At 41.8% G+C, this 19,945-nt stretch overlaps 1 protein-coding gene across 4 annotated transcripts in view; it reads left to right on the top strand.

The window, feature by feature from the left end:
* The window catches only part of DEPTOR (DEP domain containing MTOR interacting protein), a 75,243-nt gene that overhangs the window by 35,637 nt on the left and 19,661 nt on the right, over window positions 1-19,945 (top strand). For all 4 annotated transcript variants that reach the window (XM_030490313.1, XM_030490225.2, XM_030490396.1 and 1 more), the window contains 4 exons: window positions 10,799-10,984; window positions 11,546-11,680; window positions 14,774-14,844; window positions 15,526-15,630. In XM_030490313.1, the coding sequence (XP_030346173.1) occupies window positions 10,799-10,984; window positions 11,546-11,680; window positions 14,774-14,844; window positions 15,526-15,630 (497 nt within the window). The remainder of the gene's footprint in view (window positions 1-10,798; window positions 10,985-11,545; window positions 11,681-14,773; window positions 14,845-15,525; window positions 15,631-19,945) is intronic.

The raw sequence follows: 19,945 nt of genomic DNA, 5'->3' as shown, positions 1-19,945 counted from the left end.
ATGGAATAAAAATAAATGTAACTAGGAGGGTATTATGCAGTGTACGTTTCTTGAAGGCTTGTGTGGGCAGTGTAATTACCAGTAGTTATTTTGCATTTGTGAACATTGATGGTCTTCCCCAGAATATAGGAATGAAGATAGGAATAAAGAATTATAAACACAGTGATGCACATCCAGTAAGGGCAGGGCAAAAGATGCACAAAACACGGTTCTTAACTGTAAAAAAGACCATTTTTATTATGGCGAGGTATGTAAATCTTTGTAATATTAACAGATAAAACTTTCCTCCAGGAGGCTGGAGCTTTCCTAGTTCTTCATATGGAAATAGTGAGACAGATTAGCTACTCTAGTCAAAATTCACATGCAGCAAGAGACGAAGGACGTTCTCCGCTGGCTTCAGGGTAGATCTGACCAAAGTGAGGATGGGCTGGGGGCAGGCAGAGGACACAGACAGTCACAGCCTTTACTCAGTCTGGAAAACAGAGATACTCAGTTGTCCAAGAAAGGAAGAGGATATCCACAGAGCTCCTTCTGGCTTCATTTTTTAGCTCATACTTGCTTATGGCACTTGCTGCAGCACTTACCCTGCACCTCAGCAGAAGAGCACCACTGCCATGATAGACTAAGTCCTCCTGCGAGGACTTGTTGGGTACAGAAGCTTGAGGGATGGAGAAACATCTGCATGTCTTGCAAAAAGGCTTAAGGTCTGAAATCTCAAGTGATAAATTCATTTTAAAATCTGGTTAATACTGTTTAGAGGAACCTATGCCGCCTTAGGATAGCAGTTGCAAGATGAGTATTTGCATTGTCTCTGTGTCAGCAACCAAACCATAGAAACCACATTTAGAAATACTTTTCAGTAGATTGTAAACATGATGCCATTGCCCTGCGCCACAGACAGTACATCGTGTGCTGCTCTCCTGGTCAAGCCTGCGAGGAATGAAGGTCTGAGCAGCAGTGCTCACCTTCTCATCCCAAACCATACGATCTTTCTTTTACTGTTTCCATTTCCCAAACTGCTGGTTAGCTTGTAGTGTGTATGCTTGGTGCTATTTCCTCTCTGACATCCCTCTTGCACGTTCCCCAGGCAGTGGCCACAGCACAGTTTGGCATCCAGCGGTTTGCATGGCTGTCCATTCTGCTCCAGTAGGGTGGGATGCAGATCTCCAGCTGCAGACCAGCAGAGGAACGTATGTGTAATGGGGTCTGGAAAGGCCATAGACCTTGCTTTTCTGAATGAGCAAGGAATGGAAAAATCTCTTTTGGCAGTGACTTGCTAGCAGGTATCTTCCTTGAAGCATTTTATCAGTGCTAGGATTTTATAATGGTAGTAAATGAGGTAAGATGTCCTAGGCATGATATAAATGTCTTTTGCTTTGACTACCTTTCATCTTTAAAAAGTTTTATTGAGTTAATTGCACCTGGCGAGACATGGTATGTTCAAGGCAGGCACATGTTCTGCAAAAGGTGCTTACCGCCTCTCAAGAGTTCATCTTCTGTCAGCAAAACTCCACTGTGCAAATTACTTTCAGAGAAGAAAACAAACATTTGTAGTGACTTAGTGAGAACAGTAAATATTGACTTACGCTCTCTCCCTGTCTCTGCAGAAAAGTCTTAAAACATATATTTAATTTTCCCTGTTCTTTGCAAGAACCCTGTACCTTTATACAGCCAAATTTCTTTTAACAAGCTGATCAGCGCATTTAGCTTTAAGCATCAAGATACATGGTGCAGTTGAAAGTTTGTTGTAATTGTGGAAGTAGGTTAAATATCTAGCAAAGTATTACTTCTTTTGCTTTTGTCGAAAAGCTTTCCCTCTCTTATCTAAAATGTCCATAAATTGTGAAGTATGTGTTGTTACATTTACCTTAGATGTCCAGTTGCTTATGATTAGCTGACATTTGTAAGTGACATTTGTAACTTACTTGGTAAGTGAAAACTTGCCATATATGTGAAATAGATGCTTCTGGCTTAATTTGAGATTTCTCTTTGGAAATCCCTTTTCTTGGAAGTACCAACTGCAGGTAGCAATTTATAAGTGCTGTTGAACCATCCCATAAATCCTTGACTGAAATGCTTATAGGTTTTCTCCTCCAAAATTAACACATAGATTTTTTTGTGTTATTTTTCTACTTGATCCAGCACCTGGATCACATCAGCTGTTGGGTATATCCAAGCTTTCATTGTGTATACTCTATGCTAAAAATTATAAAACATCACATATTTACAGATGGTGCCTTGATTTATCTTGGAAAAACACAAGCCTTCAGTTAGTCTTTGAAGTCCTGCGACACAGCTTTGTTTTTATTCTAAGCCCAGTTCCCCCTGAACCGATGCCTTGCAGAGGCATTCAGTTGTTTGTTTGTGTGGCAGTTTTTCCCCAGCAGTTCCTCCCCCACAGTAATTCAACTGCTTATGCTAAATCTGGAGACTACATTGCATATTTTTCATGATTTTGGCCTGGTAGGAAAGTGAGAGAAGAAGAACTTTGTATGTAATTGTGTAATCTTCAAGCTTCCTATTGTATTGGCTTCTTATGCTGCTCTTCTTGCAGTTGTCTTTATCTAAAGCAGGAATGGGCTTGTTCTTTGAAAGAGCCACACACTCTATGTATTATGCAAATCACATATGAAGTCTTATTTCCATATTAACTACCGAATTCTATTTTTCTGACAGAGAATGGGTTTCAGTTTTTAACAGCTGCAATAAAAAAAAAGATACCCAGATGGGCCTTTTCATCTTCTGCTTCCCTTGCTGCAGACTGTACTTTCCACACTTTATTTGGAAGCAAAGAAAAGCAGTTGGCTATGTTCTGTAAACTTGCTAAATTAAACACAATAAATCCTCATATACAAATGGAAAAGACTCCTGAAATGCATGTGATTCCACACTGGCTTTTCATGCTAGAGAAAGTTGTGTGTATTTGAAAATAGACGGCAAATAGATGACAAACCTACTGGAAAGACAGAATGTGTATAGAAACACTTACTTATCTGCATACCTACTTTAAGGCAGCTGAAATGAAATGTTAATGCCCTGAGCAGAACATAACACTTTACTATGAGCACGATACTCTCTATTTCAGTTACCAAAGAACTTTTGACAGATGTCTATCGTAATCCTGATGCTTTAAAGGCTGTGTAAAAGTTGTCTAGACTTTTTTGCACTACATGAATATAGCACAGTTCATTAGAACAGCTCAGAAGACATGGTTCTTTAAGTATATCACAGCTTTTTTTCTGGGCCTACCTACTTACTTAGGTAGTAAGGACCTACTTACTTCTGGACACACTAGCTTCACCCTTAGCTAGGATGAGGTGGAACAGCTCTCTGTATTTTGTATTTCAGGGCCAGGAGCTGCCTTACAGTGTTATATCAGAGGGTCAGTGGAAACCAGAGCAGTTCAGGCTTAGATCCATTGTCCATTCAAAGTGAATTCCTTGTAATCCAGATGAGAAAAAAAATACTGTGTAGTACAGCTGCACTGCCAAAAGTTTAACATGCTGGTTGAGTACATTCACAGGTGGGCTTATCTACGGTCTTCATAGCATATATACATGCATAAAAGGTGGAAATGCAAGTGTTGTGATCATATGGTGCAGGGAATTCCAAGACCTAAGGCCCTGTGCTGGCTGAACATCTGTAGCCTCTCTTCCTTGATTTGAGGGAGCTCCAAGCAGGTGGAATTCATCAATGTGTAAAAGGAAACTAATCTGAATAGGTGCCATTATTAAAATGCATTTGCAGTGCCAGATTAGCTTTAGAAAAACAGGAAGGCTTTGAGAGGCATGGGAAAAGCATTGTCCAGTGCAGAATAACGTGTCGGTTATTCTCCTCCAGCTGCACGTGCATTGGTGCAAGGCAGGAGTAGAAGGGTCAGGGCAGGAGTGGCAGAGGTGGGCAGCATGGAGCCAGGGCGAAGACCAGCCCCAAGGCCAGCACATCTGTGGGTCTCAGCAGCTGGTCAGTGTTATCCAAGCTCAAGGGCATACCCTCACTCTGTGAAAGCCAAAGTGGACACACACTTCCACTGCTTCTGTGGCCAGGGACCGACACCGCACTGGCAGAAGGCCTGAGGCACAGAGAAGCCAGGCTCAGCAAGCTGTGTGCTGTCCACAGAGGGAGGCATTTTTTAGGAACCATTATTTTACAGCGTTTATTTGTTTCCTTGCCTTTTAAACGCTGGTTCTGGTTAGGAGAGAGGAGTGAGGAAGCAAAAGGACATGGGGCTGGAGCCAGACCCTTCCTTAGGAGAGAGGAGTAAGGAAGCAAAAGGACATGGGGCTGGAGCCAGACCCTTCCTTAGGAGAGAGGAGTAAGGAAGCAAAAGGACGTGGGGCTGGAGCCAGACCCTTCCTTAGGAGAGAGGAGTAAGGAAGCAAAAGGACATGGGGCTGGAGCCAGACCCTTCCCTTGTCATGCTTTGGAAGCTGGTGGGAGCAGCTCGGGCTGTGCTATTCGCCACATAAACCAGCAGCCCCCCATCTCTCCTGCATTTGGTTTTGGTACAACATCAACTCTTTCGGGGCAATCTTCTGCCATTCCAGAGGTCAAAACCAGTATGGTCACCTGTGACTTGCAATGTGAACGCACAGACTGTTGCAGCGAGTAATAATGAAGGTCCAGAATGATCTTCTGCAACTTTGAACTGGGTTTAACATCATTTTAATAGAGGGAACTACCTCAGTAAAAAGATAAAGTGTACTTGTGAATAGACTGGGGCCACTGCCTCGTGCAGCAAAAGGCTTGGAAATGCATTGTGCACAGCTAGAAAGTCTTCTGTCTGCTTTTATCTTTAGGTGGGGGAAGGCATGACATATCCGCACTGAAACCTCCATAAACTCTGCTAGTGCTTTTATAACCTCTTCCTCTTAACCTCAGCACAAGCACACGCTCACACAAACAAACAGGCGCACACTTCAACATGTCCTCTGCTCTCTTGAGGAGAACTGCTCATCTGGCTCCTTGGGGAACTTTGATCTCTTTCCCACTGCTCCCTCAACACGGGGCAGCTGTCCCCCAGCTCCAGCCACGGGCTTGCTTGGTGACAGCACTGTATTTCTGGGGATGTGCAGCGCAGCTGGAATGCATAGCTGCATGTGGACTACTGGGAACTGCAGCTTTCAGCTGGTAGAAAGCATTAATCACCGCGGTGGAGATGTACACAGATTATCAGTGCTAAAAATCACAGGGAATTGAAGTGGTGGGAGGAATCTTGGGGAAAAGCCAGTTATTAAAAGTGGCCTGATTTTTAAGGCATGACTCACACCATTTATTAAAATAGGCCTTTGTACTTTCTAAAGCCTCCTCAGTTCTATGAAATCAATGTAAAGCTAATATTTTTATCTCTGCTGTGCATCAGCCTCCTTGCAAAAGAAGGAAAGACAAGGCTGTTTGCGCCCCATGCAGAGCCCAGAATTTTCTGTCAGAATCTGGAGCTGAAAGATTTGCATGGACATTGAAATTTATATTTTGTGTGTCTGGACAGAAACTGTGAAGCAGCCAGGGATAAGAAGTACCAAAGCTGCAACATTATGTGCTCCCAATCGGAGAAATGCCAAAATAAGTATTCCGATTTTTCTCTTTTTAACAGTAATGTAAATGGGGAGTGACAAGCTAAAATCCTTGCCAGTGAAGTTTGTAAACTCTAGGGATAGATTAGACTGTAAACAAATAATTGAACTCTATTAATTATATACCCCAAAAGAGGTGTGCTTTGGTATAGCTAGAAGGCAATACATCTAGGAAATGAGCATACAGGCTTTGCTCACTGATGTGAAGCAATGCTGTCCAGGAAGTACAGGGCACAAATTGTTCCCATTTTATGGTTTCTGTGCAGTATAGTTGTAGCAACTTGTTACTATGAGGCTGAGATATATGAAAAGGAGAACAGCAAGTAAGAGAAGGGGAGTGAGGTGTAAGTGAGTGTGGAGTTCTGATAACTGGATTTTAGGAAGGATAAAGAAATTCTGAAGAGGACTCGAGTTTTTAAAAAAAGAATCATAATTTAAGGGGTGTTATTTATTCAGATTATCAAAGATGTTGGAGAGTTGGCTTCATCATTTCACAGACTTCTTTACAAAGATTTTTGACCACATCTTATGTAACTTTGTGATGAAAGTGTGACAAAGTCCAGGGATTAGCAACTAAAGTTAAACAAATTCAGCCTTGAGCTGAAGCTTCATTGCCTGTCAGGGAAAGTAACTGAAGCCTTAAACAGCTTATAAAGGAAAGAGTGAAGTGGTCATTATAGGCTGCTTTAAAGTACAAGTAAACTATATATTTGTAAGATTAAAAGATCATTTTAAAAGTCTGCTTCTGGGAGAAATTTTGTGGCCTGTGTATGTGGGAGATCCAGCCAGTGGACCATACCTCCAAAGTTTGGCGTCAGTGACTGTGAATGCATGCTGGTGCCTTTCCCTCAGGATCATAAATGCTCTTGTGCACTTTTATGATTTTGGAGGTTGTCAGTCACCATATTTTTACTTTACTGCCTTTAGTACATTTATTTCTGTTTCATAAGGTGCGTATCATAACATGGACATGTTGACACATGAGCACTGGTGAATTAAATTTGAACGAGCAACTCATGAAGTCACCCCACCTTGCCTCTTTACATCACCCTCGTCATGTACAAATACAGGTCCTGATACTTGCCAGCCATAGCCTGACTTTTTAAGACAAACAAATAGGTGCCAGTTTGCTTTTCTATGCTGCGTTTTGAAGGGCAGTGAACTAATTCAGGAGTAAAGTCAATCCCTGTCTGGCAGCAGCAGCTTCTACAAGAAGGACAGATAACTGGAGCAAAAGACTTGTCAGCTGCCACAAGTTTATCTGCTGCTGCCTGAGTCAACACTTCTCATTAGTTTGAAGAAGCAACCTCTAAATTACCTTTAAAGAAATCCCTCCTGAGCAAGTCTGTGCAGTCCTCTCAGCATTCCGCAATCAGCTTGGAAAAGTTTTTCACTCCCACTTTTCTCTGCTGATTGCAGCAAAACATGGACTCTTAAAGCAGGTGAGCTGAGCACCCATGCCTGCACTAGTACCTCTCACCCAGCATGTACTAAATGCAACAAAACCAACGTTCTGTGCATGCTCTGAGTTGGCATTCATTTAGTTGTGATTTATCAAAGACAAGGGCATGTGTAGCTTCTCCTCCTTAATGGTGAAAGACAGCCACTGCACTGCAGCTGCTTCAGCGGCAGCATGCACTGGTGTCTGCCTCCCCCTCCTCAACCTCTGCCTTCTGATCCATAATTTGGAAATCCTTTTTTCCACACTGTTCCAGATCATAGAGTCATAGAATGATTTGGGTTGGAGGGGACCTTAAAGATCATCTAGTTTCACTCCACCTGCCATGGGCAGAGACACATCCAGATATACTCATCCGTAGTCCGAGTCACAGAATGGACATTTCATCCTAAATCATGAATAGGTGCCATGGGGCACACCAATAATTTTGGCGAGATATTTTATTTGATTGTATGATGTATGTACCAGGAGGCAGTCTGAGCTAACTGCCTGTTTATTTTTTTTACGTTCTTCTTAAATATGAAAACAATTACAGGGTGCTACAAATATGTAATTTGCTCAAACTGAGGATGCAGGCTGTTATTCTAACACTCTCAAATGAAATGTGAACTATCCATAGAAATTAGAGATTAAACTATGAAAATCAGTGAGCAGTCCAGGTTCTGTACTTATGCTACTTGTTATAGGCATTCTGGCTACAAACCCTTTGTTTTGTAAATTATATACAAATATTCTACAACATACAGTCATTGATCTTACCTTTTCCACTTGTATTCATTTATCATATAAAAATTCACTCTGTGGACTAAAATAGTTACAGCGGGGATGAATTACTCCAGTGTAAGACCTAAGCTTTGCTATCGTAAGTATATAAATACTACAGTATTTCAGTCAAAACAAGTATTGTTATTCTAAAATATGTTCAGTACCTTGGCATAAAAAAGTTTCGTGGTCAGCAGTTATTCCAGGATTTCAGAGAGCTTTACGATGTCTGCAACACGAGTGTGTGTTGATCTCTGATTACCATCATTTCTGAAGACCGTCAGAGCACTTCAGTTAATGACACAAACAGAACAGAATAGTTTTAATGGAAAACATTAGTGCCATAATATTTAACTTGAATCAGAAACCATTTCTTATATTGCAAACTTTTGGCAACAGTAATTCTACTTCCAAGGGAATATTTATGGGGCCCTATTTCCTTGAAGATTACGAATCCCAGTAGCATGCTGAACAAGTAGAATTTGTCTTTTTAAGTCTCAGGGAACATTTTGAGATGTCATAAAAAGGAGATTTTTTTTTTTGTGTGTGTGTGGTAGATTTTTTTTTTGTTTTGTTTTGTTTTGTTTTGTTTTGTTTTTTTGTATTTACATCAGGTTATTCTAATAGTGTGGTAGGACATTGCTAGATATTGCTGCTTTTACTTACTGTGTCAATGATCTCAGAATGAGACTGGTAGCTGTGAACACCTACATACTAACTCTGCCTCTGACAGCAAATCCTTTTGTGGATGTAGGCAAATCTCCAAATCTCTCCTCCTCTATTTCCGTTCTTCAAAAATAGTGATTATTAGTAAGTGCTGTTTAATAGTATTGCATACTATATTTGTCCAAAATGAGGAGCACAGCAGCAGCGTGTGCCTGCAATAATTAATAGAACACAGTAAAAATTGCTTGCAATGATATATTTGTCTTAGCAAAGCCATTTTGCTCAAGGAGGATGCATGTGCCTGTTTTGAGGTAACAACAGATTCAGCACCAAAATGAAGCAGAGAAAAGCCAAATGGCACTGGCTCTTCCGAAGTTCTTCAACAGAACTGGGCAAGCTAGGTAACAGGGTTCTTTTGTGTAGATGGTACATGAAACTTCACAGTTTGGCTGACTAGTGTGACCTTTCTGCTTTATTCGTAAAAAAGGTAGAGTTTCAAAACTCAGCCTTTTTTCAAAATTCTAAGCAATGTCTTCCAGCCTACACCACGCTGCAGGACTCTGCGCAGACGGTCTGCATGGCAGCTTGGGCACAAGCACATGCAGTTCAGACAGCTTTTCTATCCTGATTATTCCTCATGTCCCAAAGGCCAAAGTCCATTTGTGCAGACAGTGTCCTCTCTCTGACAGTGGCCCGGACAAGAGACATGCTTCTTTGTAAGAAGGACTTATTGTCTGACCCCATATGGCAGTTTCTGTATCTGCATGGAGGGCTGTGCCCTGAGGGTCACGTCTAGGACTGGTGTCTTATTTATTGTCTGCATGACTTGACATCCCTGTCACGAATGTGCTGGAGAAGGTGACTGGGCTTTTTCCTCTTTGAGGTTATTCCTTCAGCTCGCAAGCATTAAATTACGTCCTGGTGGTTTATGTCTAAATACAACTTTTTTTGCAAGTCTATCATGTCTGTGCTGTGCTTCTGTGGGGCTGGTGGAGACCCATCTGAGGTGTTAAGAAGGGATGAGAGCAAGGAAGAGTGTGTTGGGGATGAGGATGAAGGGAAAGCATGCAAGCAGGGTTCCAGGCTTTGGATCTGGTGTAGCACGTTGTGCTCTGCTGCTTTTGGGCCCCACATATTGGGCAGAGCAAAGATCAAGGCAAAGGTTTAGTGTCTGCAGCAGGAGGCTGAAGCCAAATGACTGAATCATGTACTCAAAGACTTGACTGACCTCTGAGTGCAGATCTATCTTGCTGTTTACACTTTACACATAAATATGTATAATCCACCAGTTCTTATGATTCGATATTGAAAGAAATGAGATCTATAAACTAGGTAAATCCAGCATCTAGATCCTTCATGGAAAAAGGTCAACTGTGGGAAATCATTTCTGTGGGACATAATCACAGGAGCTAGGTGAAGAGGGATAAAACGCAGCTGGAACTATTTAAGATGCTGCAGTACTAATGAAGGGAGTATTGCAGAGGGCTTTCTTGTGATCAAGCCCTGAAGGAGTCAGAGCACTTCTGGGACCTGGCACAGTTCCGTCCAACTGCTTCATTTTTCATCACTGTTGAGATGCAGCATCAGAGGCAGCGAGCACACGGACATTATGGTGATGCTGCCGTTGTGGGTAGGCTCTGTGCTCTTGGCCTGACACCAGCAACCTGGGATTTGCTCTCAGTGCCAAAACAGGTTGTAATTAAGACTTTTCATTATGTAAGAAATGATTTTTGGCTAGGTGCCTGTTCCCAAACCTTGTGTATCCGTGCGAAGGGGGGAAGTGGCCTGCAGGAAGTGTCTGGGACACAGTGTCTGCGGTGAACAAGACAGAGGAAATACACAGGTCTTGATTCTTTGCTGCCCTATAGCTTTGAACAAGGTGGCCAGTCAGAGCTCCCAGGGGCTGCCCTAGACTGATCAGTTTACATAAAGCTCGATGTAAGGAGGTAGGTCTGGTCTGTAGGGACCAGCAGCAGCAAATGGCATACAGAAGAGGCACGTGTGGAGATGGACCATTGTGCAACCTGTCACGGAAAGATATCGTACTTCATTCCACTTGACAATAAGAAGTGCTTGTCATTAATCAAAGTAGTGTAAAACATTTCTCTCAGCAATGGCCACTATAGTTCCTACTTTGTTATCAACACTATAAAAGCTTGCATATTGAAGGTACCTGGGTGAAGCTAACCACCTTCCCCCTTCTGAGTCTACGGAGGGGAAGAGGAGAGCTCTTGAGTATTGCTTCCTTACAGTGGGGCATGCAGTGCACACATTGTAGATAGGCATGCTCTGTTTTCAGTTCTACCATGTACAGACTTTCTACCCATTTTTTTCCTAGTGTCCAACAAGCACCATTTTATGGACAGCAACTTGCTCTACCAGTGCAGAATGAATTTCCGCCGCCGGCGGCGATTAATGGAGCTCCTCACTGAGAAATCTCGCTTGATGCCAGAAAGCCATGACAGCCCGTTTTGCCTGCGCAAGCAGAACCATGACAACAGAAAACACACCAGTTTTCTCTCAGGTGACTCACCAACTATACTACTGTCTGTAGTGTGACTCCATGGGATGTTAAAAAATCCTTTTTGGACAAGGGGTTTCAGTGTTTAGCTCCCTGGGGTGGTTTTGTATGTGTATCAATAGCATTTCAGATGCTGGTCAAAATACGGTGTCCATGAACAAACAGAACTGGTTAAAATCCCCCAAGCCCAAAGTAATATGTCACACTTTCTATGTGGAGTTTTCAAGAAGAGTAAAAGTGAGGGGAAGGGGTCCTGCAGCATTTGCTGTACAACATCTAGCAAAAACTAAGAGAATAAATGCAAAGTAAAAAGAAAGATGTAAAAACTTATTTCCTTGTAGTGAGATGCCTCCTGGAAGACACTGCAATGGGAGCAGTTCAGCCATCATGTTTGCTACAGTATGCTCATGCAGTGACTTTTCCAACTATGTAGAACACACTAACCCCTTCCTGGTGTTGTCACTGAAAGCATGGCTTATTGCTGTTGTTTTAAAGAAACCAGGGAAATGAGTGTAATTATTGATATGGGTTCCCTTTCTCTCTGCATTTTCTCTCTGCTTGCAGTGAGTCCCACCAAGGAGATAAAGATTGTGTCAGCAGTACGGAGGAGCAGCATGAGTAGCTGTGGCAGCAGTGGGTACTTCAGCAGTAGCCCAACACTCAGCAGCAGTCCCCCTGTGCTCTGCAACCCCAAATCTGGTGAGCACCAGCATTGCTTACAGTGCACAGGAGCCAGGGCACAGGCATCTGTTTGAGGAGAAAATGATGTGAAGAATGCTAGCATCATGTCTAAGTTTATCTTTTTGAAGGATACATTAAAAATTCACAGTGCCACGGGTTTTGTAGGCCGGAGGGCACTATTATCTGCTGGCCTCAAGTCCGGCTGAACACAAGCCAGACGTCTTCCTCCAATAATCTCTACATCAGGCCCATAACCGTGACTTGAGCTGCAGTTTATCTCTTAGGAGGACATGCAGTCAGAGGCCCAGATTTGCCTTTTTATTGCCAAGCTCTGAACTGATTCAGATCTCCTCCTAGAGACATTCCTTCGATGCAAGTCAGAGGAGAGTTTAACTATCCAGTGGCCACTTGAGTTGCTATGAAATAACACAACTCAGAAAACAGCAGCCTCTAAAGAAAGAGGCAACATTGTTTCAGCCTGTCAGGGACCATTTCAACATTTTCATTTGTTTAGGTCTTATACCAGTCTGTTTAGGAAGGTAAAAGTAGTGTCGAAGCTTATTTTCCTTTTGAAAGGATTTCCTATCCCACACCGGAAGGTTAAACACACCCATTCTTCCACAGTTCACTCGAAATTGTTTCATATTGTACATCTGGGAAGGGGAAAACGGACCAGGATAGATATTGTTTCAGCCTCTCTGTTTCCCTAAGAAACAGCCCTGAATTTCAAAAGAGAGTCCCTGGTGCCCTTTGTGCTCCTTATTATTTCAAATTTACCAGGTCTCTGCTGATGGTGTGGGGAGTGTTCTGCAACATGGGGAGGCTTCAGTGGATACGTGCAAGTTCTATTTTCAAAGGGATGCTGGCATTTGAAGTGATTACTAGAGAGTGCCACAAGCACTGTATGAATCTTGTTCAAAACATTTACAATTTGCTCCGGAGATGAGTGAGCTAAAGTGCATTTCATTCCTTCTGTGCAGAGTGACCATCAGAAAGACAGGCATAGTTACAGCAATGTTTTCTGTCTCTCTCCTTTTAGAACATATCCTTCCCTCTCCTTAGGCTCTGCAGGGAATTCACTATGAGGTTCTAAGTTAAAATAATTTAAAGGACTCAGTAGGGTTGCATGTGCAGCGACCAGAAGCCCCTGCACCAGACCTTCTGTCCAGCTTAGGGGAACACTCTCAGTACTGATGGGCATTGCATCCTTGGAGTATGCTGCTGTTCAGTGTTCAGCACCACCTTCTGATGTGTTGATGTGCACCACCTAGGTGCAATGGATTTGCCCCTACATGAAGAGTGCCACAGTATCATGTTTTGGCAGAATATCTCCCAGGTATACTTCCTGGAAAAGACTGTTGTATGGGGAGCTCTTTGGGCTCAGTTCATCATTAATTGCATCCTGGAAACTTTTCTGGGACAGATAAAGCAGCATTCATGTGCTGTCCATAAATTGTTTGTTATCTGAAGTATGCTGACTATTCTGTTCATTTATGGTTCTGATTATATACGAAGTGTCAACCCATGGGTGGTGAGAACAAGTTTATTTTAATGCAGCTGATTACACAACACTGGAAGAAAAAGGAGAGGCTGATGTTGCCCTTGCATAAATTCTTTATTTTTTTTAATAAATTCTCCTATAGGACTAGTTTTCAAGCACTAAATAGCTTTAACAGACTCATATTTGAAAGAAGACAGCAATGGACTTATAAACAGACTTCTTTTTAAGAGTTATACAATTACTGGCAGTGTAAGGTAATTTCTCCCATAGCACAAGTACAGATCCACACGTCATCTTGCTTAGGTTAACATAAGGCTGTCAGATGTAAATATTAGGGAGGAATTCTTAATCCTTTGCTGGACTATAAAGTGATTTTTTTCACAGATAGTTTCCTGCTCTCCAGACCCAGAACATGCTGCTGAGCTGAGCGCTAATAAACACAAGGCAGAGGTATATTTATTGCCAGATGAGTTCTCTTGCAGGCAAACACTTAAAACCACCCAGGTCATGACTTGACCAGTCATGTAGAAAAACAATCATCAAACGAAAAAACCTTTTGGGTGTGTAATGAAGGGAGGCATGCAAGGGAGTCCTGCCTGGATGATTTACCTGATTCTGACTTGTAGAATAAGCATAATCATGCAGGTTTTTCACATTGATCAGGCATGCTCTGCAAAGCATAACTCTGGCTAAATGACAATTTGTCAAAATCCATGGGAAAGTAAAAAAATTATATACTGGTTTGTATGCTAGAATTCTGCCTGCTCCCATGAATGTCATTAAGAAACTCAGGAATGTCTTCAAATACCATCTGTGGGAAATTTTATGTTCCACCTGTGACTGAAAATGCAGATACCATCACAGTTATTTATCACTAGAAGAAAAGCAGCCTTAATTTTAAAGGTGAAGTGGGCAAATAGGGTGAACAACATATATCTTTACATTGTCTTCTGTCTTGTGAAGCATTTATAGACAGATAAAAAATGGTACACAGAATGGTATTGATTTGATTTGGCAGAACTTTAAATTTACTTGTTCAGAGTAAAATTACCTCATTACACAGCAAGGCAATGTGAAATCACCTGCAGAAACTCACTGGTATTTCCTTTCATGTAAAATCCCAGATGGAGTTAGATGTCTGTGCCTACAGCTGCAGAACTCTCTTGGGATAATTCCTGACCTAACCAGATTTTCTTTGTTACTTAATTCCGTGATTCAAACCTGACTCAGATGAAATAGCAGAGATCACCCAAAATGCACAGAGCAAGTTGGGAAGAAAAGCTGCTCCATGCCAGGAAGATCAGTCTCTTTTTTCAACACTGGACTCAGGAACAGCCACTTTTGATATTTGTGGTAGTGTTTTGTGGCTCTTGATTGCAGACAACAAAGTCTGTTGGCTAAATGCCCTGATTTTCCAAAGATCTCATCTCAGATCTCATCTGCAGTCTTTTCCTTGGCTCTTTTACTACTTTCAAGCAAATCTGCAAGAACTGAAAGAGCGTATGGGAAGTGGGACCAAAAAGATGTTGTATCCCAAAATTATATCTGATTTATTAGGAGAATTTCCAGAAGAATACTTCTACTGAATATTCATTTATGTACCTCCACAGTATTAAAGAGACCTGTGACTGCTGATGAGCTCTTGATGCCTGGAGCCCCATATGTCAGAAAAACTTTTACGGTATGTCTCCAGTATTTTTCTGCATTTTCTGCATGTTGTATGCATAAGGTAATGCAAACAGACATTTTCTGATGAGTTAATTACAGCTTATTTGCATTTGCTGAGGTTTGTACTTTAAAATCCCAAACTCCGTTATCAGTACTTCCACACATTTCAGGTCTGATTCTGCAGTTGTTTATCCTGTCTTTATGCCAATGTAGTACTGCTGATTTAAATGGAGTATAAACTACACAAAGCCAATAAGATTTGTATTATACAAACTCATCTAGACTTTGTGCTCCTGGTAATACTTGCTCTGCAGGAGTGGAGGAGTGGATTACATGCCCAAACTGAAGTCTTCTACCTAGGCATTTGTAGACTGTGATGCAACATAAATTCTGATTCATATTCACTTTAAGAGAAAATCTTTCAGTAAAGACATTTTTGAACCCAGTCATTGGAAGCATTGCGTTTTACAGCCTCCTAGTTAAATAAAACAAACAAAAAAGTTAACTAAAAGCAGCAGGAATCATTTGGATAGAGCCTTTCCCATGAGTGATATAGCAGCCTGTACACAATGACCTTTACTATGTGTTGGAAGTATGTAGATGTTGAAATTATGTCTTGAACCATTTAGATGTTACCCCCTTGAATTTCGTGGAGCTGCTTGAAGGTGATCACATCCTTTTTTTCTCTTTCCAGATCGTAGGCGACGCGGTGGGCTGGGGCTTTGTGGTGCGGGGCAGCAAGCCCTGCCACATCCAGGCTGTGGACCCCAGCGGGCCGGCAGCTGCGGCTGGCATGAAGGTGGGTGCTCAAAACAGGATGGTTTACCTGGGGTGTTTGTGCTGTTCAGTGAAGGCCTTGGGCTGCCTGTACTTTGGGAGGGAGAGGTGCCTTTATTTCCAGGGTTGACTACCTTTGTCTCAGTTTTATGCATTTGTGCCCAGTGAGTTCTGCTGCCTTCCACACCCCTTGTGTTTCTTTTCTTCTGTCCCTGAGATTCTTCAAATCCCTTTTCCATATGAAACTCGTTTATCCTTTCCAAGTTGCTTTCCTGATCTTTTCCCTTTTTTGGGTTTTGGTTTCTTTTCTGGTTTGCTGGCTGGTTTTAATGGTGGTGTTGGTTTAATTGGTGGGGTTTGGGTTTTAGTTTTTTTGGGTTTTTTTCACCTTTTTCCAACTCTGCACAACTTTAGTTTCCCTCTTTACTTTGCAGTTTAGGTGATTGATGGAAAGCTTCTGGGCTTTGCCTGTATGGGAAGAGGCAAAGTCAGACATACCTATTGAAAGTGAAGCTAGCATAACCCATTGTTCACTGTAAAGCAGTTAAGATTCAAGACATTTTTAAAAGAAGAATGTATGGTATTTTAGTATTTCATAAAGAGTTATAATAATTTCATATATGATTTAAGAAAAATAAATACAAATTCCATGTGAAGGCTCCGGTTAATGCAGAGCCCATTGACTTACCTGTGGGTTTGGGTCACATCGTGCATATATCTGTGAATTAATCCCTGTCTTGCACAGTAGGAAAAATAAAAGCAAAGCATTATCCCAAGTACCTATAAAAGTGAGAAAGGGAGACTAGCTGCTATACCTACTCCAGTGTCCAGGCTGGGCCAGACACAAAGACTGAATTATCAGTGTATGTCATGTTTTATTGTATGGTGACAACACAGATGGAAGTTTCAGGCATATTCCACAGGCAGCCCAGTTTGCTATGAACCTTGGTCCTGCCTTCTAATTCATCTCACTTCCCAGCACACTCATCCCAGCTGCCTCCCGCTCATATATTCACACCCACCAAGCTGGAAGCAACACGTGCTGCCACGGCTCCAGGGATGCGCATCCTGCCCGTCGCACGATGGCAGACCTGCCATGGCACCCTCCTTAGCAAATGCACTGCAGGGACTCCTCCTCTCCGGCTGCTGGCTTTTTTAAAATAACATTTGCTAGAACCTACTGTCTTTGAAACATTTAGGTTTTTTTTAGAGTACAGGCAGGCAAAACCCTTGGGAAGGGGGAATGGCAGCTGCAGAGCCTGTCAGTGCGTGCAGCACCCTGACACGTCCTCCTGGCAAACAGCTTGATTCCTGAGGGGCCTGGAATTTGTGATATGTTTTACACAATACCTAAATAAAATAAACAGTTACAATTTTTATATGAAGAGTATAATTTTCAAATAATAATCATGCCTAAAATTTTATGGAATCATTGAAAGGTTAGGGTTGGAAAGGAGCTTAAGATTATCTAGTTCCAACCCCCCTGCCATGGGGAGGGACACCTCCCACTAGACCATGTTGCTCAAGGCCATGTCCAACCTTGCCTTGAACACTGCTAGGGAAATTTAAAAGACTTAAATTTAAAAATTATGAATTTATTCATGTGTGTGTTCTAGATCCTGAACTTGGGAGTTTAATACTTTGCAGCATCTTTTACTCTCTGAATATAGGAGCAAGCAATGAAGTAGGTCTATTCTGAAACCTAACTTGTAAAAATAGCACTGTGGTGTCACATGTGTAATCTTAGAGATTTCATTTCTGCATGTAGCATCTTAGATCTGAATATAGTGGGGCTTTGGTTTGTTTTTACTTCTGGTTTCCTGCTGGCTACCCTCTGATGTACACACTCGGATGTTTTAGTTAAGCTGTTCTTTCATATTTCACTTATAAAACTGTTTTTATATACCAAATTATGTCCTCATGTCTTCCATTTATGCTCTCCATGCATTCATGTACTCCGATAGGGTTACAAAGGTTCACCTGAACTATTCAAGATATAAGAATGTAAAATAATCTCCTGTCATGAGGGAAGCAAACAGTATTTTAGACAGTAAAACTGGAATATATTGCCTTGAATTTGCACAGGTGCTATCTTTATATAAAACTGCTTTTTAGAGCAGAGTTACACATAAAACTTTATTGCCATATATTAGGTGAGTCCCTGCTTAGACACCAAAGTCGGTGCCCTATTTTTAGAAACGCTGAATACCTTTAGCCCCTGGTGAAGAAATGCCAGTTTTCTTTGAAAGTAAGTGGTTTTGTTGAGGTATTCCCATGGCAATAGGTATGGAAATTATAGTGCAGGATTTGAAATTTTTAAAAATCTATGTCACTTAATCCATCTGGTTACAGAATTCTTCAATCTGGCAAATTTAAAGGAATTGTATGACAAGCTTTAGATGACGGCTCCTTGAAAATAAACCTTTCCCTGTGTGGAAGCTGCAGGAGGGGCACTTTGAAAATAGACTATTGGGCCTGGTAACTTCTGGTGGGCTGGTGCAAAAGGCTTTTGTCTGCCAGTGTTGCTCTGAGCACTACACCAAAGAAGCGCTAACAGGGAAAGTTGGCTATGATGAAAAGAGCAAGAATTTGAGGAAGAGCCAAGAATTGGCATTGCAGTTTGTAGGAAAGTTCTTGGCAATAGCAGCAGGGTTTTTCCTCCTTAAGGAGATGGATCCAGTGTAATCGTTTTTGGAAGTGTCTTTATTTGTAAAGCTTGTGATTTTGCATTTATCTCTCTTGGAGCACTATATTCCTGTCTTTGCATTATGCAGGACAAATGGTTAAGAGAGGACTGCTGCCTATGGTCTCATTGTAGGACCTCAATTTGTGCGTTTAAAACTCTACTGTGTATTATTTAAAGCAGTAAACATTACAGGCTCAACTTACCTGAAAGACTTTGTGGTGGCTTGCTTTCAGTTTGACCTTGGCTGGGCTCCTGCCCTGCTCCAAAGTGCTGTGAATTGGGAGTCTGAGGAAAAACCTCAATGAGCCCTGACCACACAGAGCAGCTGTGTGGTGGGCACAGCGCTGGGCTTTTGGGGTGCATGGGTCTCTGTCTCACATGTGCACCTCTGCATGGCAGCACTTGCCATCTCCTTATACCTGACATCCTCTTCTGGGGGAGTTTTCAGACAATTTCATTTTGAGAAAACCCCTACAAGCATGGTCTACCGAAGAGGGTGTTACGTTTTTTTGGCGTTAAGTCTTGATACCTCTTCTGGTGCTGGTAAATAGAATTACCATTGACAGTCTGAGGTTTTAAGCAAAGCTTAAGAAACCTGAGCAAATAATTTAATAAATATCTTGTCAATTAGTTTTCTTAAAGTATTTTTAGCCCTGGTTTGTTGAAGTGCAGTTGCCTGTGAAGCATTGTGAAGAGCGTGATTACTGTAAGCGCATGAACAAGTGGCAGCTGGAGGCGACATGGGGCTATGAAAGGAGTCACTGTTGCAATATGTACTTCTGAGTTACTTACAGCTCTGTTTTGCTGTCTGCTGTTGTCAGCAATGGAAGACAAGAACAGCAGGGTTTCAGACTTCCCAGGTTGCTTTAATATTAAGTATTGACTGGCTGCAAAATTTGGGTCTCTGCGGATGCCAGTGTTAAACATTGGCAGTTGTCAGGAAAACTTTTTCCCTTTTTTCAGTGTTTTTTTCTGTAAGTTAATCTCTGTTTTTAAGGTGCGAGTATTCTTCGAACAGTCACACAACTTGACTTCAAACTAGTGACTTAAATTATGCATCACGTTTTATTTATCGTGACCCCTCTGCGACAGAGTATGACAAAATAAGCAGGCCCAGCTTAGTGTGCCTTGTGAGAGAGACAAATTAATCACTCATTTTGCTGATTATCTGTTTTTCTCTTTGGTTGGAAAAATCAGTGCCCGGCTCTAACCTTGGAGGAATGCCAAGGAATATCTGATTCCTTAAACTGGTTTTGAGCAAATCGGTATTCATAGCTGTTTACATCCAAGGTCCTTGTATCATACAAATTGCCAACAACTACTCAAACCTATCCTATTATAGTTCTTCATTTCGATTACTAACAGTGTGTTTGGGGAGACCATGTATGGTCACTCTTACGTTTCAAGCTTTGCTTAGGGATTACAGTATACAGCTAGGACGATTTCAGCGTGGTTCTGCTCTCCTTCTGACCTTTAAAAGCTGGCGCAGGGAGGAGGTCAGCCTCACAAATTTTCTGCCTGTGCCATCACCTTCTGCATTTGCAAAGGATTATTTCAGGTACAGGTTCACCGTTTATTTCACTAGAAGAATAAGAGCCAAATCTCAAGTGTAATTGAGTAGCTGCTGTCTCACAGAGCAGATTGCTGCTGG

Source organism: Strigops habroptila, chromosome 1, assembly GCF_004027225.2.
Source record: "Strigops habroptila isolate Jane chromosome 1, bStrHab1.2.pri, whole genome shotgun sequence".
In the NCBI taxonomy this organism is placed as follows: domain Eukaryota; kingdom Metazoa; phylum Chordata; class Aves; order Psittaciformes; family Psittacidae; genus Strigops; species Strigops habroptila.
This window is presented reverse-complemented; position numbering and strand designations above follow the sequence as displayed.